Here is a 27,131-nt window from a genome sequence, read left to right as displayed (position 1 = left end):
CAAGGTCACAACATACAAAGATCTGGAAAGAAACAACAGCTAAAATATATCAGAAAGTTGCAATAAAAGATTTAAAGGCGCGGAAGAAATGGTTTCCATCTAACGAAGGCCAAGAAGCATAAGTACAAACAAACAAGCTTAGACAACAACCGTAACACACTAGTAGTATTTGTGTTTTGTTACAATAACTAATATAACACATTTTTCAATACGCAAATCCACAAATAAATGTCAACAAAGTCCAAACCAAAACTGCAAGAAGAAAAGGGTAAAATACTAAAATGAAATGCTACAACTCTTGATTGACTGAAGAGTTGCTGTGTCTGTGGTATGATAGGTTCACAGGATGACAGGAATAAGAGAACGGCAGAAGGACGTGTGGCTGGCAGCAAACTGAGGGTGATGGAAACAAAAAAGGGATGCTGGAGGGGAAGCAGACGTGATTTGGATTCCCCCAAAAAAGAACAAGTTTCAAGTAAAAAAAAATAAAAAAAATAATCTTCAAAGGAAGAAATCCACATGAACTCTATCTGACTTCTTCACCTGCTCACTCTCACTCCTTCGACCCAGTTAGAAATATCAAAACTGCAAGTGGATAATATAGATCAAAATGTTCTCTGACACTTAGGAGGGGAATCCAAGTCAGCAATGTTTTTATAATAATGTGAGAAACATAAAAGAGAACCTGGAGAAAATCTGCATAATTATTAGTATCATTCACATCCTGCAGTTTTTAACAGTGCATTTAACTCGGGGGTACAGGTAGAACAGATAAGAAAAATTCAAAATAATGCATTACTTAAAGCATTTGACTGCTTATGGTGACAATAATAGCCTGCTAAACCTGCTGTGATTTAAACTTGGAATACTTTTCATTCTGCAAGTACCTAAAAGTCAGTGTTGTTAAAATTAAAGGATGGAAGGATTTCTCCTCTGGCTGAATCTTTCAAGTCTATTTCAACCAAGATCACTGATTGGGGGGTGGAGGGGTTGTGCAATTTTTTATAGACCTCAGAAATGAATAACTGACAGAATGTTTGAGGGAGGCATATCAAAATCTTCTTTAAAGACCTCGGCGGGGTTGGCAGAGTGCAGAGGGAAAAGAAAGATTTTGCAGTAAAGTTCATACAGAGTTTATGGCATAAGGGGATTTAGAGCTTAAGCATTCTGAAAGGAAATGTATGAATCAGTAATGTATTTCTAAACAAGAATAAGAAACAACTAAGACCTAGTAAAATAGTGAGTTAAGTATTCATCATCAGCTTTTTCCTCGTAATTTCACCTTAAAAACTTAAATGTATTTTATCTCGACCAATACATGATTAGACTTGATTCTGAAGAGGATATGATTATCGGATTACTAAAGATTGTCTGGGCTGCTCAGTGGCGCAGTGGGTAGTACTGCTGTCTTGCAGCAAGAAGGTTCTGGGTTCAATTCCCAGGGGTCTTTCTGCATGGAGTTTGCATGTTCTCCCTGAGCATGTGCGGGTTCTCTCCGGGTACTCTGGCTTCCTCCCACAGTCCAAAAACATGACTGTTAGGTTAATTGGCTTCTCTAAAAAAGTCCCCTTAGGTTTGAGTGTGTGTGTGAATGGTTGTATGTCCTGTGTGTCTGTGTTGCCCTGCGATGGACTGGTGACCTCTCCAGGTTACCCTGGCTCTTAACTGCAGACAGCTGGAGATAGGCACCTGCACCCCTCGCAACACTTGAGATAAGCGTGTAAGAATAATGGATAAATATTGTCCATCTTTGTATTTTTAGACATCAGTATAGTCACACCTATTCTGCCAAGTCCTCATTAAATAGAACACAAAGACATCAAGTGTATGGATCAGTTACATTGCCATCCACTTAAAATGACAAGGTAGCGTTAATCGGACAAGTTATTAGGAGGACTACGATAACTTTGGGGGAACTGTAGACCTCTAGAGCTAGAATTGCACAGTCTACTGACAGTGGCATGAAGAAACCCTTTGGTAAAAGAAAGTATGGTGGGCAAATGGATAGTGGAAGGAGATGTGCTGGTCAAATGAGATGGAAACTGAACAGTATACAAGCAAAGAAAAAGTAACACTGCCCATTAGTGGTGGCGGTATCATGCTGTGGGGTCTTTTTCTTCAGCTAGGCCTGGAAGCTTATGAGATACGAGTTGATGGGACAAACGATGGAGTAAAATGCCAGTCAGTGCAAGAAGTGAACCACAAAGTTTGACAGACATTTGAGACTAAAATTAAGGTTAACATTCTCAGTTGTTGTGTCCTTGATGAGAGGGTGGTGCCTGTGTACAGCAGCCTCACTAAGGTCAGTGTGGCCCAGGGCAGCTGTGGCCTCAAAGTAGCTTGCCACAATCAGTGTGTTAATGTGTGCCAAAATGAGTCGGTGTAGTAAGTGCTTGGAGTCTCCTGACTTGAAAGGTATAATATACTCTATAAGTACAGGGCAATTACCATTTAAATGCCTTCTTGTTAATAATTTATTGGGAAGTTCAAGTTTTACAACAATCAGAGTACAACTCATAAAAGCTTTTTGAACATCTCCACTGAAATTGAGTCACCTTTGACCCCTTTAAACATAATCTTTGTATCTTTTATTAATAGTTGGTATTGGTATAACTGGAACTTTGAAGACGTTTAGACGTGACCTTATATCTTTGGCTTCTTACTTAGGGTAATTGTCGGACTGAGGTGTCAAGTAACAAAGTACAAATATTTGTTTCTGTACTTAGGTACACTTTTTAGGTATCAATACTTTACTCCATTACTTTTATTTCTACTACTGACTTCTACTCATTACATTTTCACACAAGTATCTGTACTTTCTATTCCTTAAATTTTTTAAACAAACGTTACTCGTTACTCTTAGCTTCGGTTTAATGTTTATAAATATTTATTTCATGTCATGTGCGCCATCCAACTCCAGTCGGGCGCGTGGATGACAAGCAGCCCGGGCCACAGGCAGCTACGCTCCATTTCGAGAGAGAGATCATTTGTGGTAGTAGCACTAGACATCTTCCAGGCATGTGAGTAAAACTAGCAGCAGTTCAGCGGATGGGCTGAATGAATGAATGGTAGCCGGCGCGCGGATGACGTCATACACACTTCGCTTTGTTTAAAAAAAAATAGAAATGTAAAAAATATAACCGCGGATGTCTGGGGGACAGTGATTCGCCTACATGTTATGAATGCTGGCGTACCATAAATTATAAATTATGAACAGTTTAGTTTGTGCCTTCAAGTCGTTGCCCATAGGAAGACGTTACTTGGATATAACCTAAGGGAATATCTTCAGAACATCTCCAAATGACACAAAACTCATATGGGTGAGTAGAACATGATGTAATAATGTAAAATCAAGGGCCCAATGTAAAAAAAAAAACGGCGTTCCTCTTTAAGTAACAAATGTGTGTACTTTGGACACCACTGCTGTCGGATGTATTAAAGCAGCATGGGTTACTTCAGGGAAACGTAGAAACTTCACATTTCGTTCTTTCAACTGAACAGTTGAAAAACATAAAATGCTGCTCAGAAATTTTTCTATGGTACACTATTATGTAATATTTTGGGCCCAACATCTGTTATCCTGCTATTTCAAGTCAAAATACTACGAAATACATGGGCTACAGTAAGCTCTGGGTTCATTCATTAGAAAGCATATTTTTGTGTAAGAAGGGTCCAGTAAAAATTATCAAATAGTTTTTTTTATTAATTAACTTCATATTAGTTTCAGTTTGAGCCAGAATTATTGACACAATGATTTTTGAAATGTCAGCACTTTCCAGGACCACACACTCTTCCCCTGACCTACACAGTAGTTTAGTCCTTAATGAACAATTACAGATAAGAGGCTTGGCTTTTAGTGCTAATGTAGCCAAGGTATTGTAATCTGATACCTTCAAGCTGATAACACTGAGTATATGTGTGTATGAGTGAGAAATCTTTGGAGAACAGATGCATGTGTGTGGTCTGATAACATACAGCGGATGAAAAAGCAATCATTTCGGAGGCGAAAGCCGAGCTGTATTATAGCCAGATAATAACAACGATAAGGCTGACAATGAGAACACAAATAAAAACCTTAGCTGCCACAGCCTTAGATACAAGTTGTTGTTCTGATTATATCTTAAAAATCTACATCTGGTAGTTTGTCCATGCACTCTTTTTTCCACGCTTTCTAACAATTTATTGAAAATTTTACTTATAGGATATACAGTATATTCAGAAGAACTAAAACAGTTAAACAACTCAGACAGTGGTCAGTGTTAGTGATATGACAGAAAATAGGAGGGTTGAGTCAAACCAGCAGCTTTTTAACAGAGTGAGACGGTAAAATGAAGAGCAGAGAGCTGGCCAGTGTTTCTCCGCCTAATACGATTGACTCCCTTCTTGATTAAGTTATAGATCTAACAAGCAGAACCCAGCAGCTGAGTGTGAGTGTGTATTACCAAGGCCTGCTTAAAAGCAGGTTCTTAATGTTGAAACCTGAAATAATCCATTGTTAATAAATCTATCAAAGAAGCCTTTTTTATGAGATTTTATGAGCTCAACCTTGACTCTATGATTAGTTGAGGTGCATTAACCTTCCGCTTACTTTTTATTAATAGCAACCTGGTCTACCTGTTGGCAAGACGTTCCATTTTTCCACTTATTATTAAGGGTTTGCTTTTAAAGCAGGGTTCATTATCAGTGGGGATGCCGACAAAATTCAGGGAGAGCTGCTGCCCTCTAGAGAACAAATGGCAAAACAACAACAATACCAAAATAATAGGCATTTATTAAAGCTTTGATGACTAACTTTTTAAAGATCCAGAGCTAAACTAGAATAAAGATGTATTGCAACTCATAACCCTCAAATAAAGGACATTTGAGCCAAAATGTTTTTTAACATGCATTAGTTTTCATTGCATCTTGTATAAATACAGAGTGCAACATTTTTCACTTTAGTAAAGTAAAAAAAAGAATTCTGAATGTTTCAGACATTAATGTATACGTGCTTTTATCCTTACATAATGCTGTTTGCAACATGCTGCAACATCAACTAAAAATGCAGAGTAAATGTCATCCTTTACTGATTAGATTGAAAGTAAAATACATTTTAACTTGCTATACACAAAGGACAAAATGAACCTCATAACCTGAAGTTCTAATAGGTATGCTGCAGCTACCGCCTAAAATCCAGAAGGTTAGATGAGTAATTTAACTGATTCAAGTAGACCTTAAGTCTATATGTGTGGAATAAACATTATGTCATTGATCATTTTATTGCAGATACTTACTTTGGATTTTGTGTCTGAGTTTTGAATTGCATTTTCATCAAAGTCTTCCATGTCCATATAATTTCTGTCACTCTGTAATAGATGAGAAAACACACATGCAGCATTCAAAGACACACACATGCATTTAGTAATTCTCAAAGTATTTTCTCCAGTTGCTTTCTAGAAGTTAGGCAATCTATTTCACAATCCGATCTGATTGTGATACGTTTTAGAAAACAGCCTCAGGCAGTTAACATTAAACAAAACACCAGAGAGAAAATATTTTTTTCTACAATAAAGAAGCAGATACGTTGTGTCTGACTTAAAGTATGATATGACAGAGAGTGTTTTAAGAAATTATTTAATTCACTACATCTTGACAACATGTTTGACATCTTAAATCTTACCTTTGATTTCCTTTTGCTGAATGAGAAGATATTTAACAGTCCTTTCTTTTGTGGTCTTCCCAAACTAGCAGTACTGGAATACATAGGATCTATAAAAATGACAGAGAAAAGTCACAGAAGAGAGTTAGATGCGGTATAAGTTATGAGTCATATCAGAAGGAGATTTGGATTGGGGGGGGTCGAAAGTAATTCTGAAACACTTAGAATCGAAGTGTTTCGGAATTACCTTAACCCCTAATTAATATCTTAGTCTTAGATATTGATTAGGTGAAAAGCATAAAATATGGAGACAAAAAATATATATCTGAATACTTTTTAACTGTTCAATAAAATTGCATTAATTAAATTAATTAATTATTAAATAAATTATGATTAAAAATGCTTTATTTCATCAATTCTGTAACCATTTATCATATATATTTAAGCATAATCTATTTGAAACACCTTTCCTTATTTCCAGCAGAGGGCACCACAGCTTAATCTTTTCCTACCAACTTTGTTGAAGGAGCAATAAGTAATACTGAAGCCTAGAGCTTCAGATAGGAGCACATGAAACCCATAGCCCCCCATGTGCCGTAGGTTGTCAAGTCAAGAGAGATAAAGATGTAGAGCAGCTGAATTTAAGATGCTGAGTGAAGATGATTCAGTCACAGGAAGTTGATGTGCAATTTTTTCTAAAGGAAGCTGAGACTTCTGAGGTGTTAAGGCTATTTGTGGTCCACTTCTCTCTCTGGTTTCCATGTTTGCAGCCTGCTCCTCTTTGCCAGCATAAAGCGGCACTCTGTTTTTGGCAGCCCCGGGAACTCTTATGTATTTGGCTTAGGAACCAGAAAGTGAACATGGGCTACACACTGCACTGGGGTTCCAGATAGTACATCTAGAGTTAAACGGAGAAAAACTGGACAAAGAGTATTGGCTTTTTACAGGGAGTGTTATTTCCATTCTCAGTGACAAATCAGAACAATTTACATTATGGTAAATGCAGCAAATTTCTTACTTATTGCTCCTTTACGTTATGTTCTTCTAAAATATTCTAAAATAATTGTTGTGCAGCACTGATGTGAATTTAACCATTACATAAGCAAATTGAATAGAGTTAATTGCAAGTTATTCAGAAATCAACAGTTTTAATTAGGTTCACACATAAATAAACAAATATTTACCACAGGATTACTACTGGCAGCCCACTAAGCTTGTTAATGGCAATAACCAGACTTTGTTAATGAAGAAGCAGCAGTAGAATATGTTAAATAGCCACTGGGGGTTAGTATAAACAACAGTAGCACTAACGACATGGAGGACTGGTACCTGAGTTGTTCAGGGCAGGGGCAGAAGCCATTTTAGGCTGTAAAACTGAAAAAGATTTACAAACAAACTGAGTCATTAATACATAACCTGCATTACCTGCCTTACCTGGTGAATATGTTGTTCTCTGTGAAAACAAAATGCTTGCAAGCAAACTAAATGATATTGGAGATAACTTAGAAAATTATATATATATACATATATATATATATATATATATGTATATATATATATATATATATATATATATATATATATATATATATATATATATATGTGATTTATTTGCCTTATTGATTTAAAAAGCACCTGCAATACGTTTGAAAAAGTACTTTCCTTGGTTAAATTCAAAAGGGTGAGTTTTTGCAAGTTCAAATGTTGGTCGTTTTTTTTTTTATCCCAGTGGCATCGAAAGTAGTATCCAAGTGCAAAATATTTTCCTTGAAATTGATTGACCTAATTATTTTGATATGGCGACAAACCTAATGCTTACTAGCCCTGACAAACCTGGATGCTGACAATTACATAACTGCACTAGACCATAAACATGACATAATGTTTTGCTTGTATCATTCGATGCCACACCAAAGATTTCCTGCAATAAAAACAGAATCTCTGGCTTTAATTTATGAATACGCAATAAATCATAAAATCTAACCTTGGATTCCAGCTAGTGTGCTGAAGAATTATCTCAGAAGGCAATCCCTATCACATTGGAGGTTATACATCATAGCACTCCCTATTGTAAACAAAGCACCAAATTACATTTAGGTGTAACTGAGTAAAAGGTTTACCTAGAGTCTGGTCATGAACATAGAGCTCCCTGATGCCTAGCTCAGTCAAAGATTTGTCCAGCGGTAACTCGTGGCGACTGATGGCGTCTTTCAGGAGAAGGACATGTGCAGCATCAAAATCACACTTGTCACATATGGCTGGAATCAAAGCCTGGAGCGGGACCAGTGGGTTGACCCGTACCACAGCTTTCTGGTTGCCGTGGTAGTTCACCATCAAACGCACCGTTTTCTGAGACACATAGAAGACAATGACAGAATCAATTAGTTTGTAAATTCTGATGTACTGATCAGATAAAAGCCTTATTAAGCAAAAAATGTGTAAGTCAATGGGCAAATTTAATCACACAGCTGAGCTGCAGGAATTTTTTGAAACAATGAGAGTGGAGATGAATACACAAAAACAGTTGGTTGCACTTCTTTGACAAGAAAATGAGCCAGTTTTTAATGGAGGAATTTCAGCAACACAACAGAGAAACCTTATAGATGTAAAAACCTAAAGGATCCAGCATGTAGTCTACTGGAGCAGTAACTTGCAATGTAGCTGCAAAGTTTGATGATGGTATCCTCTAACATTAAACCTGGCACCCCATCAAGCTGCATCATTGTTTTTTATCTGTTAAAGCAGCATCACCTAAGGCTGAACGATTTTGCCAAAAATTAAAATTGCGAATTTATTTTGATTTTCCTTTGCACTTTTAGATGCCCCTCCGCCAGGCTTTTGGTTTTTAACAGCTTGCTTTAACAGAGTCCATTGGGACAGGACTTTACTGAAACTATTTTTTGAAAAAGTGTTTACTTCTACTTGCATGCATGGATCTGTGTGCTAGCTGCAAGTTTCTCTACCTTCATGTTTGGTGACAAACCTAATTCAAGGGTTTAATCACCACCTAAAGGGCTGAAGGGAGAAATCTAGTGTCTTACTCTTGTTCAATATAGTGTGATTAAAGATCAGTGCCTCTGCAATTTGAAAATTGCGTTTTGTAAAATTGCAATTATATCACAGATGCAATTAATTGCCCATTCCTAGCTTCATCGCATCTTTCTTCCTTCCATTATCTGTACATCACAAACACAAAGTCTCTTTATTACTGACTCACTAACTCTGGCACAGTGTTTAACAAAAAGGAAGGTGATGGAAAAAAAAACTTCTTTTTCTATTAAGATCTGCATACATAGCGCTGAGTACCTTCCATACAAACACATCAAAATCAAATATTTTTGACTAAGGTTATTTTACCTAAGTAGACAATCATCACTGCATACAGCATATACACAGGTTAATTTTACTATTATGAGAAATGACTGGTGAAGTAAAAAATAAATGTTTTTTGTCCTCTTCATGCGACCTTTAATGAAGCGGGTTGAAAACTACACTTCTTGCAGAAAAATAGCTTTTCCTAGTCTGCGGGGGGCCAGTTTCTATCAGCTGGCAATGCTCAATGATGCTTGTATGGAGCAAAGACTGGATCCTGTAGTCTAGTGCAAAAGACAAGATACTGTAGCTGAGATTGTAGAAGTTTCCCTGGTTCCCATTGAAAGGTATTAAAATACACCACAAATAGCAGGTGTCCACCCTGATCCCTGTCCAACTGGATCACGCAGCAGTGGTTGAAGGGAGCCCGATTGGATGAATCATGCTTTTTTTTTTTACATTTAGACAGTCAGGTGCATGTTTCTCATCTGACGAAGTGGCAGAAGCAGTGTGAAATTTTGGGTATTACTCTGACAGATGCCATGTTTGCTGCAGAACATGTGCTGTAACCTCTTTCAACAGGATAATTAACCCTGACAAGGAGCAAACTTTGTTCAAGAATAATCAGAGAGGTACGATGGGCTTTCGTCTCCAAATTACTCAGAACTTAATCGTTTTGAACAAATGTGGGAAATGAGAAGATCAAGCATATTCAAATAGACAGCACAGCTTCCAGGTAGGGCTGGGAGATATTAAAATAAAATATTTTCAGCATAATGGGTGTTTTATAGCAATAAGGATAAAAATTATAATAAAAAAAATAAAATAACTGTAAAGTAGTCTGTCTTATGTAACTGCATGGCTGCGACTGCTTACCAATGCAATCAAAGCCCCACAATCACAAATAACATACACAATTAAATTCAGCTTTTCCGGACACCAGTTATAAAAGGCAGTGTGATTAATATAATTTAATATCTCAAAGTAACTGCATTTAATCATATTATCATTTTTTTTAATGCTCCAAGGGACAAAAATGGTAAAACATAAAAATTATGGCTATTCACTCGGTTTCTGGAGATTTTAATGATAACTGATTCTAATTTATCGTTTAGACAATAAATCAAAATTCTTATCAAACAAAAAATCATCACGATATTGATAAACAAAACGATAAATTTCCACCCCTACTTCAAAGACTTTTAGGAATTGCGTGATGATGCAGTTCAACCAGTAATGTCATGGCTGATTGGTCTATCTCAGCCGAGGGGTGGGTGGGTCTGATTGTCAGAGATGAACAGGTCCAATGGGTGAAGAGATAAAACAAAAAATGACTGACAGCAGTTGCTGCATGAGTACTGGCCTCTGGTCTGAGGCCAGGTAGGGTCAAAGGCAGACAGAGCAGCCAGTGAGCCCTGAGAACAGCAGAGAAATAATGCATGGTAACTAAAGGTAAGGGAGACATTAAATATTCAAGCTGCTGAGGAGAGTTAAGGAGAGGAAGAGAAAAAGGCACAAGGAATTAAACAACTAAGGAGCACAACAAAACATTAAAAATAAAAAAAGCCAAGATGAAATGTGAATCACATATATAGAGGTTCCACTCAGAGAATGCAAAAACAGAAAAAAGATAGTAAAGTGACTCCAAGGTAAAGGCCAACTTCCAAGCAACCATCTTCCTACCTTAGCATGAGCCCTTACAGGTTTCACTGGCCTTGCCTTCTGCCAGTGGTCATTGGTACAAAGTAGACAGGGGACAAATATTACATGGCGCCTTCAGGCAGCAGAAAGCATATAAATACCTTGAGGTATTATTACAAAATGTTAGAAATTTTTAACTAGAATATTTTACTGATTAACTGATAGTCATTCATACCTGACAAAACAAAATGAGATCACTCTATGGTTTTCCTTTGTAGTTATCTTTTACTAGCATCCCTGGTTTATTTATAAGGGAATTGTCTATGGCCACAATGAAGCATACATGTATCTTTTTTTAAACTTATTAATGATGACAATTAATACAGTATGTTTTAAATGACCCCCAAAGTACATGACAACATGGAAAATCCAAATTGACCAGAATCGGGATTCCTGGTATCTTACCTCTGGCGCTTTAGGAGCCGGTCTGCGCGTCACTTTCTCCTCCACCACTTTCTCCTTGATGAGCACACAGGCCACATTGAAGGAGCCAAGCAGGGCGTTGGGTTTGAATCCCAAAGAGTGACCTTCAGGTGAAAGCAGCTCCAAGGTGTGCAGAGATGGATTCAGACGGTGGCGACCGCATAGGTCGACCAGTAGATCCATCAGAGCTTTACTGGGAGATGAGAAAAGAAAAAGGAGTGAAAGCGTGTGGGTATATCGGTGGGTGTGTGTGCGGACAGAATATTGGGTTACAAATCCTTCCTAGCTTCGGCTGCACAACAAAGACAGGATCCTCTCTGATACTTTAAAAGCAAGCATAATATACGTTCGTGTTTTTTAATCTGCAGTAACTTTTGCCTCTCTATTTGAAAATATATGATGTGAATGGAGTCCGTAGATAAAAACTGAAGAATATTATTCTAAAAAACAAATAATTACAAAAACTTCAACCATTACATATTTTCTTTTCCTTTTAAACAATATTTAAATGCTTTAGTAGGACTTGTCAATAATTCAGATACCCCTTTTACTATTTAGTCAGCAAAGTTCATCTTTAACATATTCTAGCAACGGGAGTTTAACCAAGAGTAGACAACATTAAAAAAAGATCTGAATATGTCCTTTGCTTTGTGACTCAGTTGGAGAGAGCAGGTGATGATTAGGTCAATAGCACCGCTTGTCAATCTTCAGGTAAAGAAAGAAATGCTCTCCTGTGTTTTGCTGGGACAGCCAGATCAGATGACACATCTGAGACAGGAAACAGGACAAGAAACTTCAATGACACTTCAGAGAAAATCTCTTTCTCTATAGAAAGTGTATTCCATAATTAAGGGTGTAATTAAATCTGGAGGCATGAGATGTCATGATATTAAAACGCTATGGTGCATCTCAGCACAGTAAAGTCTGCTTTGAGAAGCTCTGTCCAGAAACCCATTCTGTCTGCGCTTCATGCCTGGGGCTGCCACCTGCCTGAGATGGAGTGGTGTCACTAGCTAGCTGTGAACACTGTGCTCGTCTCTCCCTCTAAACTCGTCGGTGCAAGCTAGTGCACCAAGCTAGCCTGTCAGAGGTGAATCCGCTCATAGAGGTAGCCAACCCTCCACCACCGGAGCTCACAGTGTAGAAGAACTGACCGGGAGGAAAATGAGGCCGCACTTCCAGAACTTTCTGACCCTGCAGGTGCATAATCTGACTCGGAGGTGGACTACGAGCAGGATTGCGAGCCTTTTAATCCCGGTTCTATGAAATATGAGTGAGTGATGCAAGGTTCTTATGCTGGGAGGAAGTCCCCCTACAATAGGAGACATCACTTCTGCTGGTGTAGGACTGGCATAATGTAATAGAGCTTCTGAAGATAGAGCTGGGTTCGTGTCCCCACAGTGAGATACCATGTTTCAGAGAGCTGAGATTAATTCCTTAACCTTATTACCCAAACATAAGTTTAACATTTTTTAGCTTAGCCAAACAGGGATTGGAAGGTTCTACTTTGACATAGGATTTTGATTTCATCATCGTCTTTACTTTATCAAAGCCACAAGTAGGTCCATATAAAAATGAAAAAGGAAATATGAGTTAATAAAAGATAAGCAAAGATAAGACAAATGACAAATACCAAAAACAAAAAGACCAAACTCAACAATGATTCCACGTGCATCGTCTGTCAAGTTATAGGGTGGTGCATTCTGTAGGATCTGCTAAGCTGCACATACATTTTTTTTTTTTACAAAAGGTGATGGATAACAGGAATATGTCTATAAAGCTTTAGCTCTCTCCAGTTGTTTTTTTGAATTCCTATTTTCCTAAAGTTTGCCTTCTGAAATAAAAACATCTACAGTTACTCTAGGAATATATACTTAAGTATTTAAAGTTTTATAGCACAGATTAAGCAGATGACATCATAGCTGGCAAGATACTATCAGTTAAAAAGTAGAGAGCGGAGCCAGAGTAATGTATTATGTAATGTTAAATGTTTAGCTTGAGAATTAAGAAACTGGACCACAAAAATCAGAAACTTTATAGCGTTTCTTTGTCAAGAATAATTCTGCACATAAGGGGCTGGGATGCCCCTGGTTTTTATTGTGGTGTGTTGAATGTTATTTACCCTGTGCCGTGTTTAGCATCAGAAATTAAGGCAGAAGTTAAAAAAGTAAATTATGTAACAGATCTGATTTGACATCTTTACAGGGACATCAAACCATTTTAGGTATAAAAGAGATCAGCATCAGCTCGACTCAGCCAATAAACACACAAACCCTGTAGCCTTTTACCCTTTTACAATAGGCTGTCAGCAGTTCTCTATATCGTTGTAGACGTTATGCCAAAACACATCTCTAAAACAGCTTGAACATTTAATGCTCAATACTTATCAGACTTTTTGTTCACCAAAAAGTTTAAATCATTACACCTGTGCAATTTTGCTTTTACGTCATCTTCAAAGAAACAAGATTGTGAAAATGTAACATTTACTTTAGGGAGGGTTTTTAGTGGTAAATGGCAACAGTAAACCAACTAAACATCAAAATAGTAACCATGCTGCTTCTGTTGAGGTTTAAGCTGGCCTTCTTTCAGCATAATAGCTGAATTAACCCCAAATCAACTTTGAATTTCCCAAACAAATTTGAGGTTGTTCTAGATTTATTACAGATCCATATTAATGACAGATGTAAGCATAGCACATGTTATAATAAGCATCATCCAGAAGGAATTGATGAGCTTTCACTCCTTCTAAAGAACATTTGGAAAACAGTAGTGTTCTCAGATTAATCGACGGGCTGATTTATGGGCCTGATTTTAGTGTCTGGCTCATTAATAGACATCAGCCAAAACGTAGCTGATATTAACCTTTTATAGGGCAAGTTAGCGTTTTTTATCACTTTCCTTACAAATGGAGTCCCCCCCATCCCTCAGTGAGGTCTAGATGCCCAAGATCTATATCCAGCCATTCAGCAAAGATAAAAGCTAACAATTCAAGAAAAAAGGTAAAAAGCTAATTGAAAAGTTAAAAAGTAAAGTTAAAAGTTAATACGCCAAGTTAACCATTATATTTAGGTTTATAAACTAAAAAATGTAAGTGCTGGTATCAGCATTAATGCCTCTAAGGTTATTTTGGACCAAAAAATGTGTTTCTTTCACTCTGAGAGTGCTTTTTATGAATTTCTTATAACTTTTGTAATTTTTCTTAATATATTCAGGCAAGTTGGTGTTTCTTGTTATTACATTGTCATTCATTTTTGCCATCGAAATATCCATATTTTTTAGGTAACACAGGTAATAAGGTCTTGTCCTGGATTCCAATAACACTATTGGCTAGGGTTGTCACGATACAAAACTTTTCAACTCGATACCGATACTAAGGAAGATATTCGATACTCGATACCATTTTCGATACCACAAGGATAAAAACAAAGACTTCAAAATTCTACAGAAATATTTTCATTAATAAATAAAATACAATAAATAAATACAATAAACAATAAGAACGATATTTTGAGGTTGTATGCTGTGCACAATATTAAGCAAGCTTGATAAAGGTTGATTGTTATGTGTGCAAAGCACACATAACAATGACACTAGCCAAACCGGTTAAGAAGCAAAAATAATTCTCAGCAGCTGCAGGTCTTACAAAAAAAAGTCTGAAACTGAAAAGTGCACAGAATTATTCAATCACACAGTGTTCAGAAAGTGCATTGTCTTCTATTCTGCACTTTAGATGAATGACTCCTTAGGTGCCACTGGTGGTGGCACTGTATAGATACTTTTTAAAACGAGTATTGTATCCAGATACAACATTTCAGTATCAATACTTTTTTGAGTATCGATACCTTTGACAACCCTACTATTGGCTTGAAATTTTGATTTTCAAAGTGTTTCACTGAGTGCCCTATAAAGGGTTAAAATTATATTTTTGTTGCAAACAGCTGAAAGAAATTTCGGCCGCATTCAACACTTCAGCACCAGTAAGGCAAAGAACACCACAGTTTTGAGGCAATATCTAAATCAAATCCACAAAAATGGATTGTATTTATAGTCTTATTTTGACATTGCTCAAGTTAAAGTAGCTTATTTTAATTCTTTTGTTCTATTTTGAGGGCACGTCCCACCGGGAGGAGGCCCAGGACAAGCTGGAGGGACTATGTTTCTTGGCTGGCCTGGGAGCGCCTTGGGATTCTCCCGGAGGAGCTGGCCCAAGTGGCTGGGCAGAGGGATGCCTGGGCCTCCCTACTGAAGCTGCTACCCCCGCGACCCGACCCCGGATAAGCAGAAGAAGATGGATGGATGGACGGACGGATGAGTTTTATTTTCTGTTTCTTGAATCATATTTTTGGTTATTATGAGAATTTAAGCTGGACTTAAGCTGGACTAAGATGGACGGTTGGAAGTATATCCATTTTCAGTTTATTTTTTCATATTCTGTCTGATGTATATCAGATAGCAGCCATTATATATCAGATATTGTTTTTTTAAGCTCCTAATATCAATATCAGTCTTCAAAATCCCATATCGGTCGGGCTCTAGTTCTCAGTGCTATTGAGAAAGCAGAAGGCACTTGTAAAACCTACTCTTCTTTAGAAAAATTACATTTTCTATGACATCTACAGATCAGGACAGAAGATGCAGTAGATGCCTAAAGAGTTAAAAAAGTAAAGTGAAATTATTTACAAATGAATTGTGCCAAGACATGAGGCAAGGGGGAATATTTGCTCATCATGAGGAGGGTTTCTCAATGGACAAAGGTCCTCTGAGTGTAAGTTCATAAAGGAAGATTTCTGAAACCCCATCCATCCATTTTCAGGCAGACTTAATTCCAAGTGGGGTCGCAATGGTTGCTGGTGCCTATCTCCAGCTGTCTATGGGCGAGAGGCGGGGTACACCCTGGACAGGTCGCCAGTCCATCACAGGGCAACACAGAGACAAACAGGACAGACAACCATTCATGCACACACTCACACCTGAGGAGAATTTAGAGAAGCTAATTAACCTAACAGTCATGTTTCTGGACTGTGGGAGGAAGTCGGAGTACCCAGAGAGAACCCATGCATGCTCAGGGAGAACATGCAAACTCCATGCAGAAAGACCCTGGGCCGGGAATCAAAACCAGAAACTTCTTGCTGCAAGGCATTTTCAAAAATGTAAATCCTTTTATTGTCAAACAACGGGGAAATTAACTCTCTGCATTTAATCCATCCCCTTGGGGATGTGGTTGGCTGCCATTATGTGGGGCCCGTGGAGCAGTGTGGGGTTTTGCTCAGGAACCCAGAGTGGATGCCGTGGGGATTGAACCAGGTACTTGCAACCTTCACAAAGCACAAGCACACTGCTCTAAACACTAGACCAACACTACCACTGCTCATCTGTAATCCTCTGACCTTTTAATTAGCTGAGAGATATCATCTAAAAAATTTGCATAAAAATATTACTAAATTGTAGCATGTCACTTATATGTAATCAGTTAGGTAGGTAGGGGAGTAGGTAGGTACCTTTTTTACTTGTAAGAAGTGTAGTTTAGCTAATAAATGTCTGATGTTTTTTTTTTTTTCATATTTTATCAAAGACGTCCCCAATTTTCTGGCTCAGCAGAGAGAACCTCATTAGGCAGTGCATTAGCAGGTCAGCTGACCGCCCTCCAGGGCAAAGACCTGCAAACAGACTGGCATGCGTCCCATTCACCATACTCCATAAAAACAGAAGGCTATTATATTATCGTGTGGAAGTTTAGCTCACAGGATTTATCTATAGGATGCTAAGAATTCACCATTTATCAGTTTAAATATTATAACACTAGTATTTGTACAACTTGTATCAGCAGTCACAGCCGAAGCATTTCCCAAACAAAAGCAGGAGAAAGGCAATGTAACTGAACAAATACCACTGGATTCAGGGAGATTAAATGTGTGTGAGTGAGTGAACTCTCACTGGACTCACCTTCCATCCTCGGTTTCAGAAACCTGGAACCCCCCCGGTAGAGTTAGCTGAAAATCTACAGTGGGCCTTAGAATGTTCTCCTTGACATCCATGGCTGACATCCCTCCCCCATCAGGTACAGGGTTCCTGAACAAATGACGGGGAGCGGGGGCCTGTGGTGGAGATGGGGCGGGAACTTTCATTCTCCTCCTGCATGATGACAAATCAAAGATACATTAAATATTAGATAATTAGATTTTTTTACTGTTAAACCTGTTTTTTAGAAGTTGAGTATTCATTAAATTATTTGCTTTTATTTCATGTAAGGCAGTTTTGTTTCTCCTGGGTTTAGTCCTGGTTACATAACAACCCAGTCTTGTGAATGGATTCCACTGTTACCGCCTCAGGAGCAGCCTGAATACCAATGACATTTCTTTCCTCTGTATTTCTCTCTTTGGTGCAACACTGGCCTGCATTAATATTACAGCATAATAAGGGAATCATTTGTTTGGTTATCAGTGTTGTATAATCTTAAAATAGCTGCTTCTCCCACATGACACTAAAGTGACTCAACAATAAAAATCTTATAAATCTTTTCTGCAGGTTCTCCCTCCCTACCACTCCTCCAGCATATCTATGGACTTCACAGGTGACAATTAGGCTATGTTCCCAGTACAGGCCTTAATGCCTTCGGTTTAAACTGTTTGCACCTCTAAGCTGATACACATGAGAACAATAAGAATTTATTGCAGCACAACATTAAACCAGGAGATATAAGTATGCTTTAGGTGCACAGCAGAAGACATTAATTGTGTCAGCGGTTCCCTTGTGGGACCCTCCATGAATAAAAGAGTGAAATTCGTTATTGTGGCTTTTTGGGGGAGATCTGTCTGACATTCAGCACAGCAGGCTGTTTGGATGTGGGGAACCATGTAGGAATATTAAAAACTTAACAGAAACCAAAATGATTCAGAACGTTTTTCGTGTAGAGGTCCAATTTAATCACGTATGGAATTGCAGAAGAATTTTTGCAATCCAGTGCACTGGACTGCAGCAGACTCAGAGTCAGATCATCACAAGCTTGCTAACCATGATAGCATTCAAAAGCGTTCTGCTGGAGTGTGGTATAGAGATTTTACGACATGAAGTATACCCACATCCAGATGGCTCCTACGAGTCTTTCAATTATGCTTGAATAAAGTTCAGTGACGTGCGGTCAGGGGAGGCAGGTGAGGCAGTGCCTCACCAGCCATCATGGAAAGAAAGAAAATATATAATCATAAAGTAATTTAAATTGTTATATTCATCCGGTGGTTTGTACTAAAAAATATTCATTTTTCATGTAGCTTCACCAATTTCGATTTTTATTTGTTCAAAATCGCTGAATTTTCTTATTTTCCCATTCAAATGCTTGGAAGCGATGCCGGTGAGGCAGCAGCGAGCTCTGCCTCACCTTGGATTGCGCAACCCCTGGCTCTGCGCTGGCTGCAAAGCGGAGAGAGCATGTTGCTGTACGGCGTCAATAAAATGGTTTAAACAAATGTAATATGTGAACTTATTTCTAATAATTTGCCTTATGTATATAATGTACAGAGCTTTTTGTCACCAACTGTGTTTGTGTAACGTGTTTCGTGTAATGAGCGATTATAAACGGCAGAGAACAAGTTCGAGGTGAGGCAGGCAGTTCTCTTGCCTCATGGCAGGGGGTGCTCAAGAGACTGAAAACATAAGGCAGGAACAGGACGGATCAAGGAAGGCTTTCTTCCCTGGCAGTGATCTCCATTGAGACAGAGAGACTTTTAAAACTGAAGGAAGATAAGGAGGACTTCTATTCATTTATAAGTAAAGGTAAGACAGTAATAACATTTATTTTGTTTTGTTTTTTAAGGAAATGTGTGTTTTGTGAGCTACAGTTTGTATGTGTAAGGATGCAGAAGTGAAACATAACCTGTAAACTGCTGTCAATCTATGCATCTATTTGCAAATCTGATTCTGATGACGTCAGTGCCTCACCAGCTATGAACCTCACCGCACGTCACTGATAAAGTTTGTCTGTTTATTAATGAGCTCTAACGTCTGGCTGTCCATCCATTGTTTAGTACAATCCCAGCTCCTGTCTGTTGTAAACTGATGTGATTTCCTGCTGCGTAAAGTTGTGATGAATGAAATGGAAAGTGACGTCACATCTGCTCTGCCTTGGTGGCTCCCACTGGAAGGTTAAGATACAAATCAGATTCAGGACCACACATAAATGTGGTTCAAATGTGACTTGGAAAAAGTCCAATAAATTCAAGATCTGAGCTTGCTTCCCACTTGCTTTAAACAGCCTGACCCGATCACTTGAACCTAAAAAAATCTGATACGGGGGCATATCTCTTTGCTGTGGGAACAGGGCCACACTTCCTTCCGATCGTATTTAAAAAAGCCTCTTTAAAATCATTGCAGATCCCGTTTTTGGAACGAACAAAAGATTTAAAACAAAAATACATAACAGTAAATTAACCTAGTCACACATATAGCTTTAGTAGGCAGAAAGCAAGCCTGGACTGGTCACCGATATAGAGATATACAAAGGGTTGGAAAGTTTATCCTTTCACTGCTGTAATTTTCCACCATTAATTTCAATGAGGCAAAATAAAGAACATTCAGGAATCACTTTTAGCATCAAAAAACCTACTAGCCTTAAATCTTTCATATATCTGTTGAAGAAATGTCTCAATCATATCAAATATGTCAACACTGAAACTTGTACAGCTTATAACACTCAGCACATTTGAAGCAGCTTTTAGTTTCCTTTCTTCACTGTTTTAAATATGTTTCTCTGTAATAGTAGTTTTACAGATATGTGTCTTGATTGCGTAAGTCTCATTTTACTTTTAGTGTATTATTAGCCAACAGACTCTCCTACCAGCCAACACCTACTGAAGTTCAAAGATCATATGGCTTTGTTAAAATCAACTAAAAATACATTCCAGCAGCAAATAAAAAAATATCTAAGGCAAAATGTCAGACTATATGTAGCAACTATAATTATAGTTATATGAAAACATTACTATGTATAAAAAACTACCTTGTGAGACATGTTATCAACATTGAGTATTGATACCACAATCACCAACACAAAAAAACAGCAGATCAAACATAAATCAGACTCTTCTAAATGACATGGTTCTATGGTATATGAAAATAAAAAGTACCTCTTTTCCATCTGAGATAATCCTTGAGGTATAATATCCACAGACTGATATTCTGGATAAATCTGGACTGTCACAAGTCCTCAGATTTAGCACACTCCTTAAAATCTGTTTGCTTGTCTTTCATGGTCCAACCCAGGGCTGTAAAATTCAATGAAGTCTGTTGTTGTTCTGCCTTGTGCAAAGCTAATTGTATAATAGAAAAATAAGACTGCGCACGAGCATAACAGGGAGCGGACTCTAACCTGGCTAAAGTTAAAAATTAACAGGCTAACTCTGACCTATTGGACAGTGTTATTAACCCATGCAAAGCAGAGAGCGGCTGTGACATGAGAATGACAGCCTACACTTAGAGTTATGACATCATTTATTATAACCCACTTACAAGCCAAATTATAGTGTGAATCTTTTTTTAATATATTATAACATACAAAGACTTTAAATAGTCAAATACTTTAAACATATGGGTTACCCAACAGAAACATGGTATGATGTTGTTTTTATAGTTATTCTTTTTAATGTTTAGGGAACTGTAAAGGCAGTAGGATTTGAAACCTTCCCGGTGGGTCCTGATCTTTTAGGTAAACAGAACCAGGCTCTGTGGACCTGTGAGACTGGGCCTCAGCCAGACTCAGCACAGTGGGCTAGTATCCTCCGCTCCCTCTCTTCCTAGGAACATTTCACTCTCTCTCTCTCTTTTCTTGAACATAGACAAAGAGGCCTTTAGGAACAGTCTTGTCTCCCACAGAGCAGGAATCACCTTAAGCAGTGAGAAAGATGGGGAGAGCAAGCGAAAGGTAAAGAAGGAAACTGCTCTGCAGCAAGGAGGCAGTAAGTGCTGTGATATGGCAAGGACTTGGTTACAAATTAGTTTTCAGCCATTTTCATCCCTTTCTATGCCCTAACCCTGACATTAATCCTAAACCTAACCATTACAAGTGCATACCCTTACACTAACCTTAATCTAACTTAACCTAAAATAGATACAGGGACCAGCAAAAATATCCTCTTTGGTATAAATGTCCTTAATCAGAAGGTGAAATATGAAAGACAGGAGCACACACATACACAGTGAGTTGTGTTTTGCTATCCTTATGGGGAGTTAAGGCTGATTTAAGCTCAGAAACCAGGTCGTCTGCGTGTGTGTCGCAGTCAAATGTGCCCCCGCCCTTTCTGCAGACACTCTGGTGCACCTCTCCAAAAATGTAGTTGAACGCAGACAGTGCAGCAGACAGGAGGCATCTGATTGGTTGAATCTACATCTGTTGTACCCTATGCGTATTTCCTGTTTGGTACCTTACTGGCTTGTTTTGTTTGTATGCCCGCCATTGTGGAAACCGACTCATGAAGTTGGACCAGCTCAAAGAGCAAGGTGCGCGAAAGCGCTGGGACCCTTTTTTCACCTGGATCCCCGCACCTGTCTCTTTCTGTAAGTCCCCTCAATGTATTATATTCCTTGGAAATTATCCCTACACTGTCCCAAAGTATGTTCACACAGGCTGCTAATGGACCTTTCAAAACCAAGATGTTCTTTTTACCTGACTAAACAGCATTGATAAGATACATTTCTACCTCAAGTTCATAAATAAAACACCTTTATTCTAACAAGATTCTGTTTGTTAGGATTTAAGAAGATTTGGTTTTCGTATACTGGATTAATTTTCACCTGTTTAAACATTCATTTATTATAGACACAGACACAGGCACACCTTAGGGTACTTTGAACTTGATATTGACCAATATTTTTTACTCCAATGCAAATTATTTTGACATTAGTCTATAGATATGTGCTTCCCATTTTCTGGGGACAATCTTTAAGCCAATATTAACCCCTCTTCCCCCATTTATATGATAAACATCACAGACTGACATTGATTACTTGTTCACCTTGTGATGCCTGTGCCTCTGATTACTGTCTTTGTGGTAAAACTTGATATAAAGTATATCCACAATATAGTGTGGATTAAGGCAATGTTAAAAAAAAAAATCCTCAAAACTTCAAAAATAAGTTTTTAGCGACAGAGGGTAGGCAACTCAAACGATGATGTTGAGCCCAGAATGTAAGGTATGCACGTTTTAACTGTGAGGGACAATTTACGAGGGGCTAAATATAACAAACCTTATCAGCTGCTACAAAATGGCGGGTTAGGAACACATATAAAAGTCCCTCATTAGTCGGTGTATATTTTTTGTCATTTTCCTTTAAGAAACTGATAACTATTTGATTTCTTTGTTTTGAAATAGGAAAATGTAAATACAGAAACCACAAGAGGAACACGATGTTATGCAAGAAAAGATTTTCAAATCGTGTGTCTCAGGAGATATGACTTAGTCCCAAAACTGTCAGGTTGCTGGTTTAAACCCCTGCTTTAACCAATCTAAGGTTGGGTGTTTTGGGCCAGACATATTCCTACTTTGCCTTCTTTTGGTGGTCAGATGGCGCTGTGGTACGGACTTCATGGTGGCCTTGCTTCTGTCAATGTTCTACAGGGCTGCTGTGGCTCCATTGTAGCGTGCCCTATATCAGCATGTAAATCTGTCAAGTAGGTAAAGCACTGTCCATTTTATCCCTTTTTATTATAAAATCTCTACACATTTCTTGCTACTTCACCTACTTGATTTCTGTGGATGTCAAAAAGCACAGCTAAGTAAGGTTCAAAAGAAAATGTATTCTAAGCAAAAGCCTTATGTTACCCTGCCAAATTGTGTGCTCTTTTAAAATAAATGACCAAATCAGGTGTAAGAAAAAGGTGTTAAAAATAGTTTTAAAGCAATTTCATATTTTAAATTGCTTTTAAACAGGAACAAAAAAGGACCTGTTTTAAAGCCATTTAATATTTTGTTACCGGAAAGGAAAATAAACTAAAATTTTACTCATTCATTTACGATACAAATACAGCAATGTTTTGTATCTTAAATTCAATTTTTGTATTTTAAAATACTGACCCTGAAATTCACAGAAAAACACAGATACAGTAGATGTTGAACTGAAGCACTAGCATCTCAGAGCAAAACCTTTCCAAGATAAATTACTTGTCAGATCGTTATAAATTACTGTTCTTTTGAATATGCATTCCTTAAAATAGAGAAATTAAATGTAAATAAGACTTGGCTTACTTGGCCATTTTGAGTGATAGTTTAGAGAGGGGCTGACTGTTTCTCAATTCAACTATAACTGTAAATTTCCAGATAAAACAGGACAGACATTAGACTTAGACTTAGACTTAGACTTAGACTTCTTTATTTGTCATTTTGTATGCACAGGGTGCATACAGAACGAAATTGCGTTACATACAGCTTATGAACGTTGCATTGATATTTCACAATGGCACGAGTTATAGAAAAATACAAAAAGTGCAGCAGTGGTCAAAGTGTGAACAGTGCAGAGGATAAGAGACAGTGTGCAAGTTGCAGTGGTTCAGTGCAAAATGGCATTTGTGCAAAAAATGCGTTATTGAAAAATACAATGAGATGAACAATTTAAAGGGCTAAAAGTTAAAAGTTCAGCAGCATTTGATGCCCGATAATGTGCAATAGGTGCACATTGATAAATAAAAGATGTTTCTTGCAATTTACTTTTAAAAATATTTGAATAATGTGTACAAATTTGGTAATGATGCTTGAGTACAACAATTAAAAAATTAAAAAACAATTTACTTTGCTTTTAGAGAAACTTCTCACTGTATTTAAGCACTTTTCCTGACTCTTTTTCTTTCTCTGCTTCAGTCTCCAGACCTTTTTGCAGCCCACCACTTCCCAAACATTTGGTCCAGGTTAACTTTGTAAATATAAAACTATGTAATTTAAATATTATTAAAAAGTCATAAAAATTTTGTTATTCACATGCTAAAAGTGACACTGATTTTCTCTCAGGTAACCTTGCATAAAAGGATGTGGACAACAATGGCAAAACAATATCAACAAAACCCCAAACTCTACAAAATATAATTATATTACTTAGTTAGTAATCTGTTATTTTGACTGGATTTGATTAAATTATTAATCATTTTGTTGATCCAACAGTCAAAAACCTGGTTTTAAGAATTTTTATCTCCTGGTTGAAAGGTATGCACACCAGTATAGGTGCTAAAAAAACCTTGAAATGTAATAATACAGCATCTTTGGCAAAGGTTATAAAAATATGCAGAATACACTAGATAAGTATTACAAGGATTCATAGGTTTATCACAGCTATAAAGATTGTTTTCTTAGCCTTGGACTCTCAGCTCCACCCATAGTTAAAAAGAGAGGACAGGAAAAAAAATCAAGTGAACACATGCTCTAAATTTTGCAAAGTTATTTTGCCTTACCTTCCATCATTTCGATCTTATAGTTTTTGTCCTGCCAGTCCACTTGGTACCTTAATAAGTTGTGTTATCCCTTTTTAATTGACTAAAATCACTATTAAAGGATGGGGAGCATTACCATCTTCTTGTAAAGCAAACTGGCCCCAACACAGTAAAGGCAATCAGACAATCAGAACATGACACATTAAAACTACTTACAATCAGCAGGATGAGTTACAACATGTGCTGATAACCACATAATAACCTGCATGATTTAAAACTCATTAAGCACAACTTTGTTGCTGACATCCTCTGTGGATACAGTCAGGTTTTGGCTAAATGATTAACTGCAGTAATCATCACTTTATCTTCGATAATCAACTGATTCTCAAACAGACAGGTGAGAAATTTAACTACTAAAACAATACAATAATCTCTGTAATCAGAGTAAAATGACAAATAGCTTTGATGGGCTGACTACCTGTTGTAAGGTTTATTGTTTTATTACAAAAATGGTGGTTGTGATTTGGAATCTCAGTACCACCTCTCCTTGAACGGGACAATTAATACAAAACCCAGAGATGAACCTTAGTAAAGGGTTCTGTAGGAAAACTGTACTGAATGATGAGAACATTGGTGGTTTTTGTTTTACTACCACATTAACTCTGATAAGTAAGACATCAACTTGAAATCAAGAAAAGCTTTTCACAGCACATTTTACTAAATATATATAAGTAGTTTTTTTTTTTTTTTTTTTAAGTACATAACCAAAACAGCTAATGTTCTTTTGTGTGTATTGGGGTCAATGGTTTTACAAGAGGAGTAAAGACAAGTAGCGACCTACAGTCAAGGTTACCACTAGTTCCCAATAAGGCCCCATTAAGACAAAGCTGGGTTTGAGTGTATACCACCACCAAGGTCCAATCGGGATTGAGCAACCAGCCCCAAGACTTCCTAAGCTTCAAGCTAACCCCAGTGGTGTCTCCGTCATGAGACCCCTACACACATAACTGGCTATAAACTGATTTGTCTGTGCTTGTGTTCAAACAGTCCACTAGAGACTGAAATTTGTTCGGGAATCCCACGGGTCACGGGATTCCCGTGGGATTCCCGTGGGATGGGAGTCAGTATTAGTAACGATCACGTGATTGGGACGGTACAGGATTAAACATTAACGGGAGCAGGCGGGAGCGGGAGCAAACCAATAGTAACTAAAAAAAAAACTAGGATCGATGCCAAAAAATAAAATAAAATAGAAAGAAAAACAAATCCAGTACTGGCGCCGCCATTTTGTAGTTTTTTTCCCTGAAACCTACACTATAATGCGAGTCAAAAAAACTACACGACCCAAAAACCAACAGTGCTTCCGCTCTGAGTTTTTCACCCGCGCTCAAAAACAACAAGAATGGGAGTGGTGCAGGAGTCATTCTGAATGGGAGTGGGATGGGAGTAATTTCACCAGGAGTGGGACGGGACAGGATTTAGATTTCTATCTGGCCCGGGATCGGGACGGGACACAATTTTTTGTCAGTCTCTACTGTCCACCCAAACACCAACCCCAAGATAGTGGACTTTATAGAAAACTGACAGTTTTGTCATATGACCACTACTTTTCCCTTCCCGTTGCCTGTGCCATCTCTGTTCTCTGTCACCCATTCCATGATACTTTGCAAGGACAGTTCTTGAAAAGCATTTTGGGATATATCTGCCCCTCTAGTAACCATGGATGAACAGTAAATTTTTTTAGTCAACAACATTTTCATTCAGCTGTGATTTGGACACTGGTAACAATGGCATAACCCCTATATAGTGCTCTGTACCTTATTCGACTTTGTGCGGACAGAACCTAAGTCTTGTTTCAGCTCATAGTGAAGGAGGATTGGAGAGATACATTTCTTAATAGAGCCAACGAACTGAACACATTCTTCACAACTATAGCTTTATTCCAGGAACACACTCAGCATCATCTTATCACACTAAAACCCAAACTTTAATCCTGCAGTATCAGCCTTTAAAGAGAAATGTTGTAAGTTTACTGACAAGTATCTTTAAAATAGCGTTTTTATTTGACTCTTTATGCCTAAAACATAATTTGTTTAGCAGACTGACACCTCAGTAGTTTAGCGCAGACGCATCTATAAGCCTGTAACCTATTTTCCCTGGTTGTACTTTGGGTCATGTGTGCTGGCGGATGTGACATCAAGCGCATCTATGCCAAATGGATCCAACCCAGCAAACAATCTAAGCGTTATATTCAAGATGGATTTTGTGTATACTCAGAAGCAACCAGCTCAACTCAGGCAGTAATGCCAACTCCATGTAAGGTGAAAAGAGCAAAAAAAAAAAAAAAAAAAGACCTTGTCCAGTACGAGGGCATGTTTTGAAAATAAGCAAAAGAGTGTTGCGTTCTGTCTTTCGGCCACAATTGGCACTATTATTTAAAAAAAAAAACTCTTTAACCAACATGTTTCACACCTCAAATGTTTTATCTTCCACCTTGGCAGAAATGCCAGTGCGCCCTTTGTCTCCCCCTCCTATCTGTCTCATAATAAAAGTTGATGGGCAACTTGAGAGACTGAATCAGAGCAAGGCTCTCAGTCCAAATGGAGGTGGCCTCAGATAAGTCATGGTCTGTGTGGAGTAGCTCAGATGATC

At 37.8% G+C, this 27,131-nt stretch overlaps 1 protein-coding gene across 5 annotated transcripts in view; it reads right to left on the bottom strand.

The window, feature by feature from the left end:
• cobl (cordon-bleu WH2 repeat protein) overlaps positions 1-27,131 on the bottom strand; it is a 70,928-nt gene that overhangs the window by 34,295 nt on the left and 9,502 nt on the right. The window contains exons 1-7 of one of the 5 annotated variants that reach the window (XM_038275856.1): positions 20,194-20,396; positions 17,018-17,206; positions 11,057-11,267; positions 7,759-7,987; positions 6,968-7,012; positions 5,660-5,748; positions 5,274-5,345 (exon numbers count right to left, since the gene is read on the bottom strand). In XM_038275856.1, the coding sequence (XP_038131784.1) occupies positions 5,274-5,345; positions 5,660-5,748; positions 6,968-7,012; positions 7,759-7,987; positions 11,057-11,267; positions 17,018-17,206; positions 20,194-20,204 (846 nt within the window). In that variant the 5' untranslated portion in view covers positions 20,205-20,396. Of the gene's footprint in view, positions 1-5,273; positions 5,346-5,659; positions 5,749-6,967; positions 7,013-7,758; positions 7,988-11,056; positions 11,268-17,017; positions 17,207-20,193; positions 20,398-27,131 lie in introns of those variants that run through there. The other 4 variants (XM_038275857.1, XM_038275860.1, XM_038275861.1 and 1 more) reach the window with 4 other exon arrangements.

This window comes from Cyprinodon tularosa, unplaced genomic scaffold (genome assembly GCF_016077235.1).
Source record: "Cyprinodon tularosa strain WSP-4 unplaced genomic scaffold, ASM1607723v1 ctg98, whole genome shotgun sequence".
NCBI lineage: Eukaryota > Metazoa > Chordata > Actinopteri > Cyprinodontiformes > Cyprinodontidae > Cyprinodon > Cyprinodon tularosa.
This window is presented reverse-complemented; position numbering and strand designations above follow the sequence as displayed.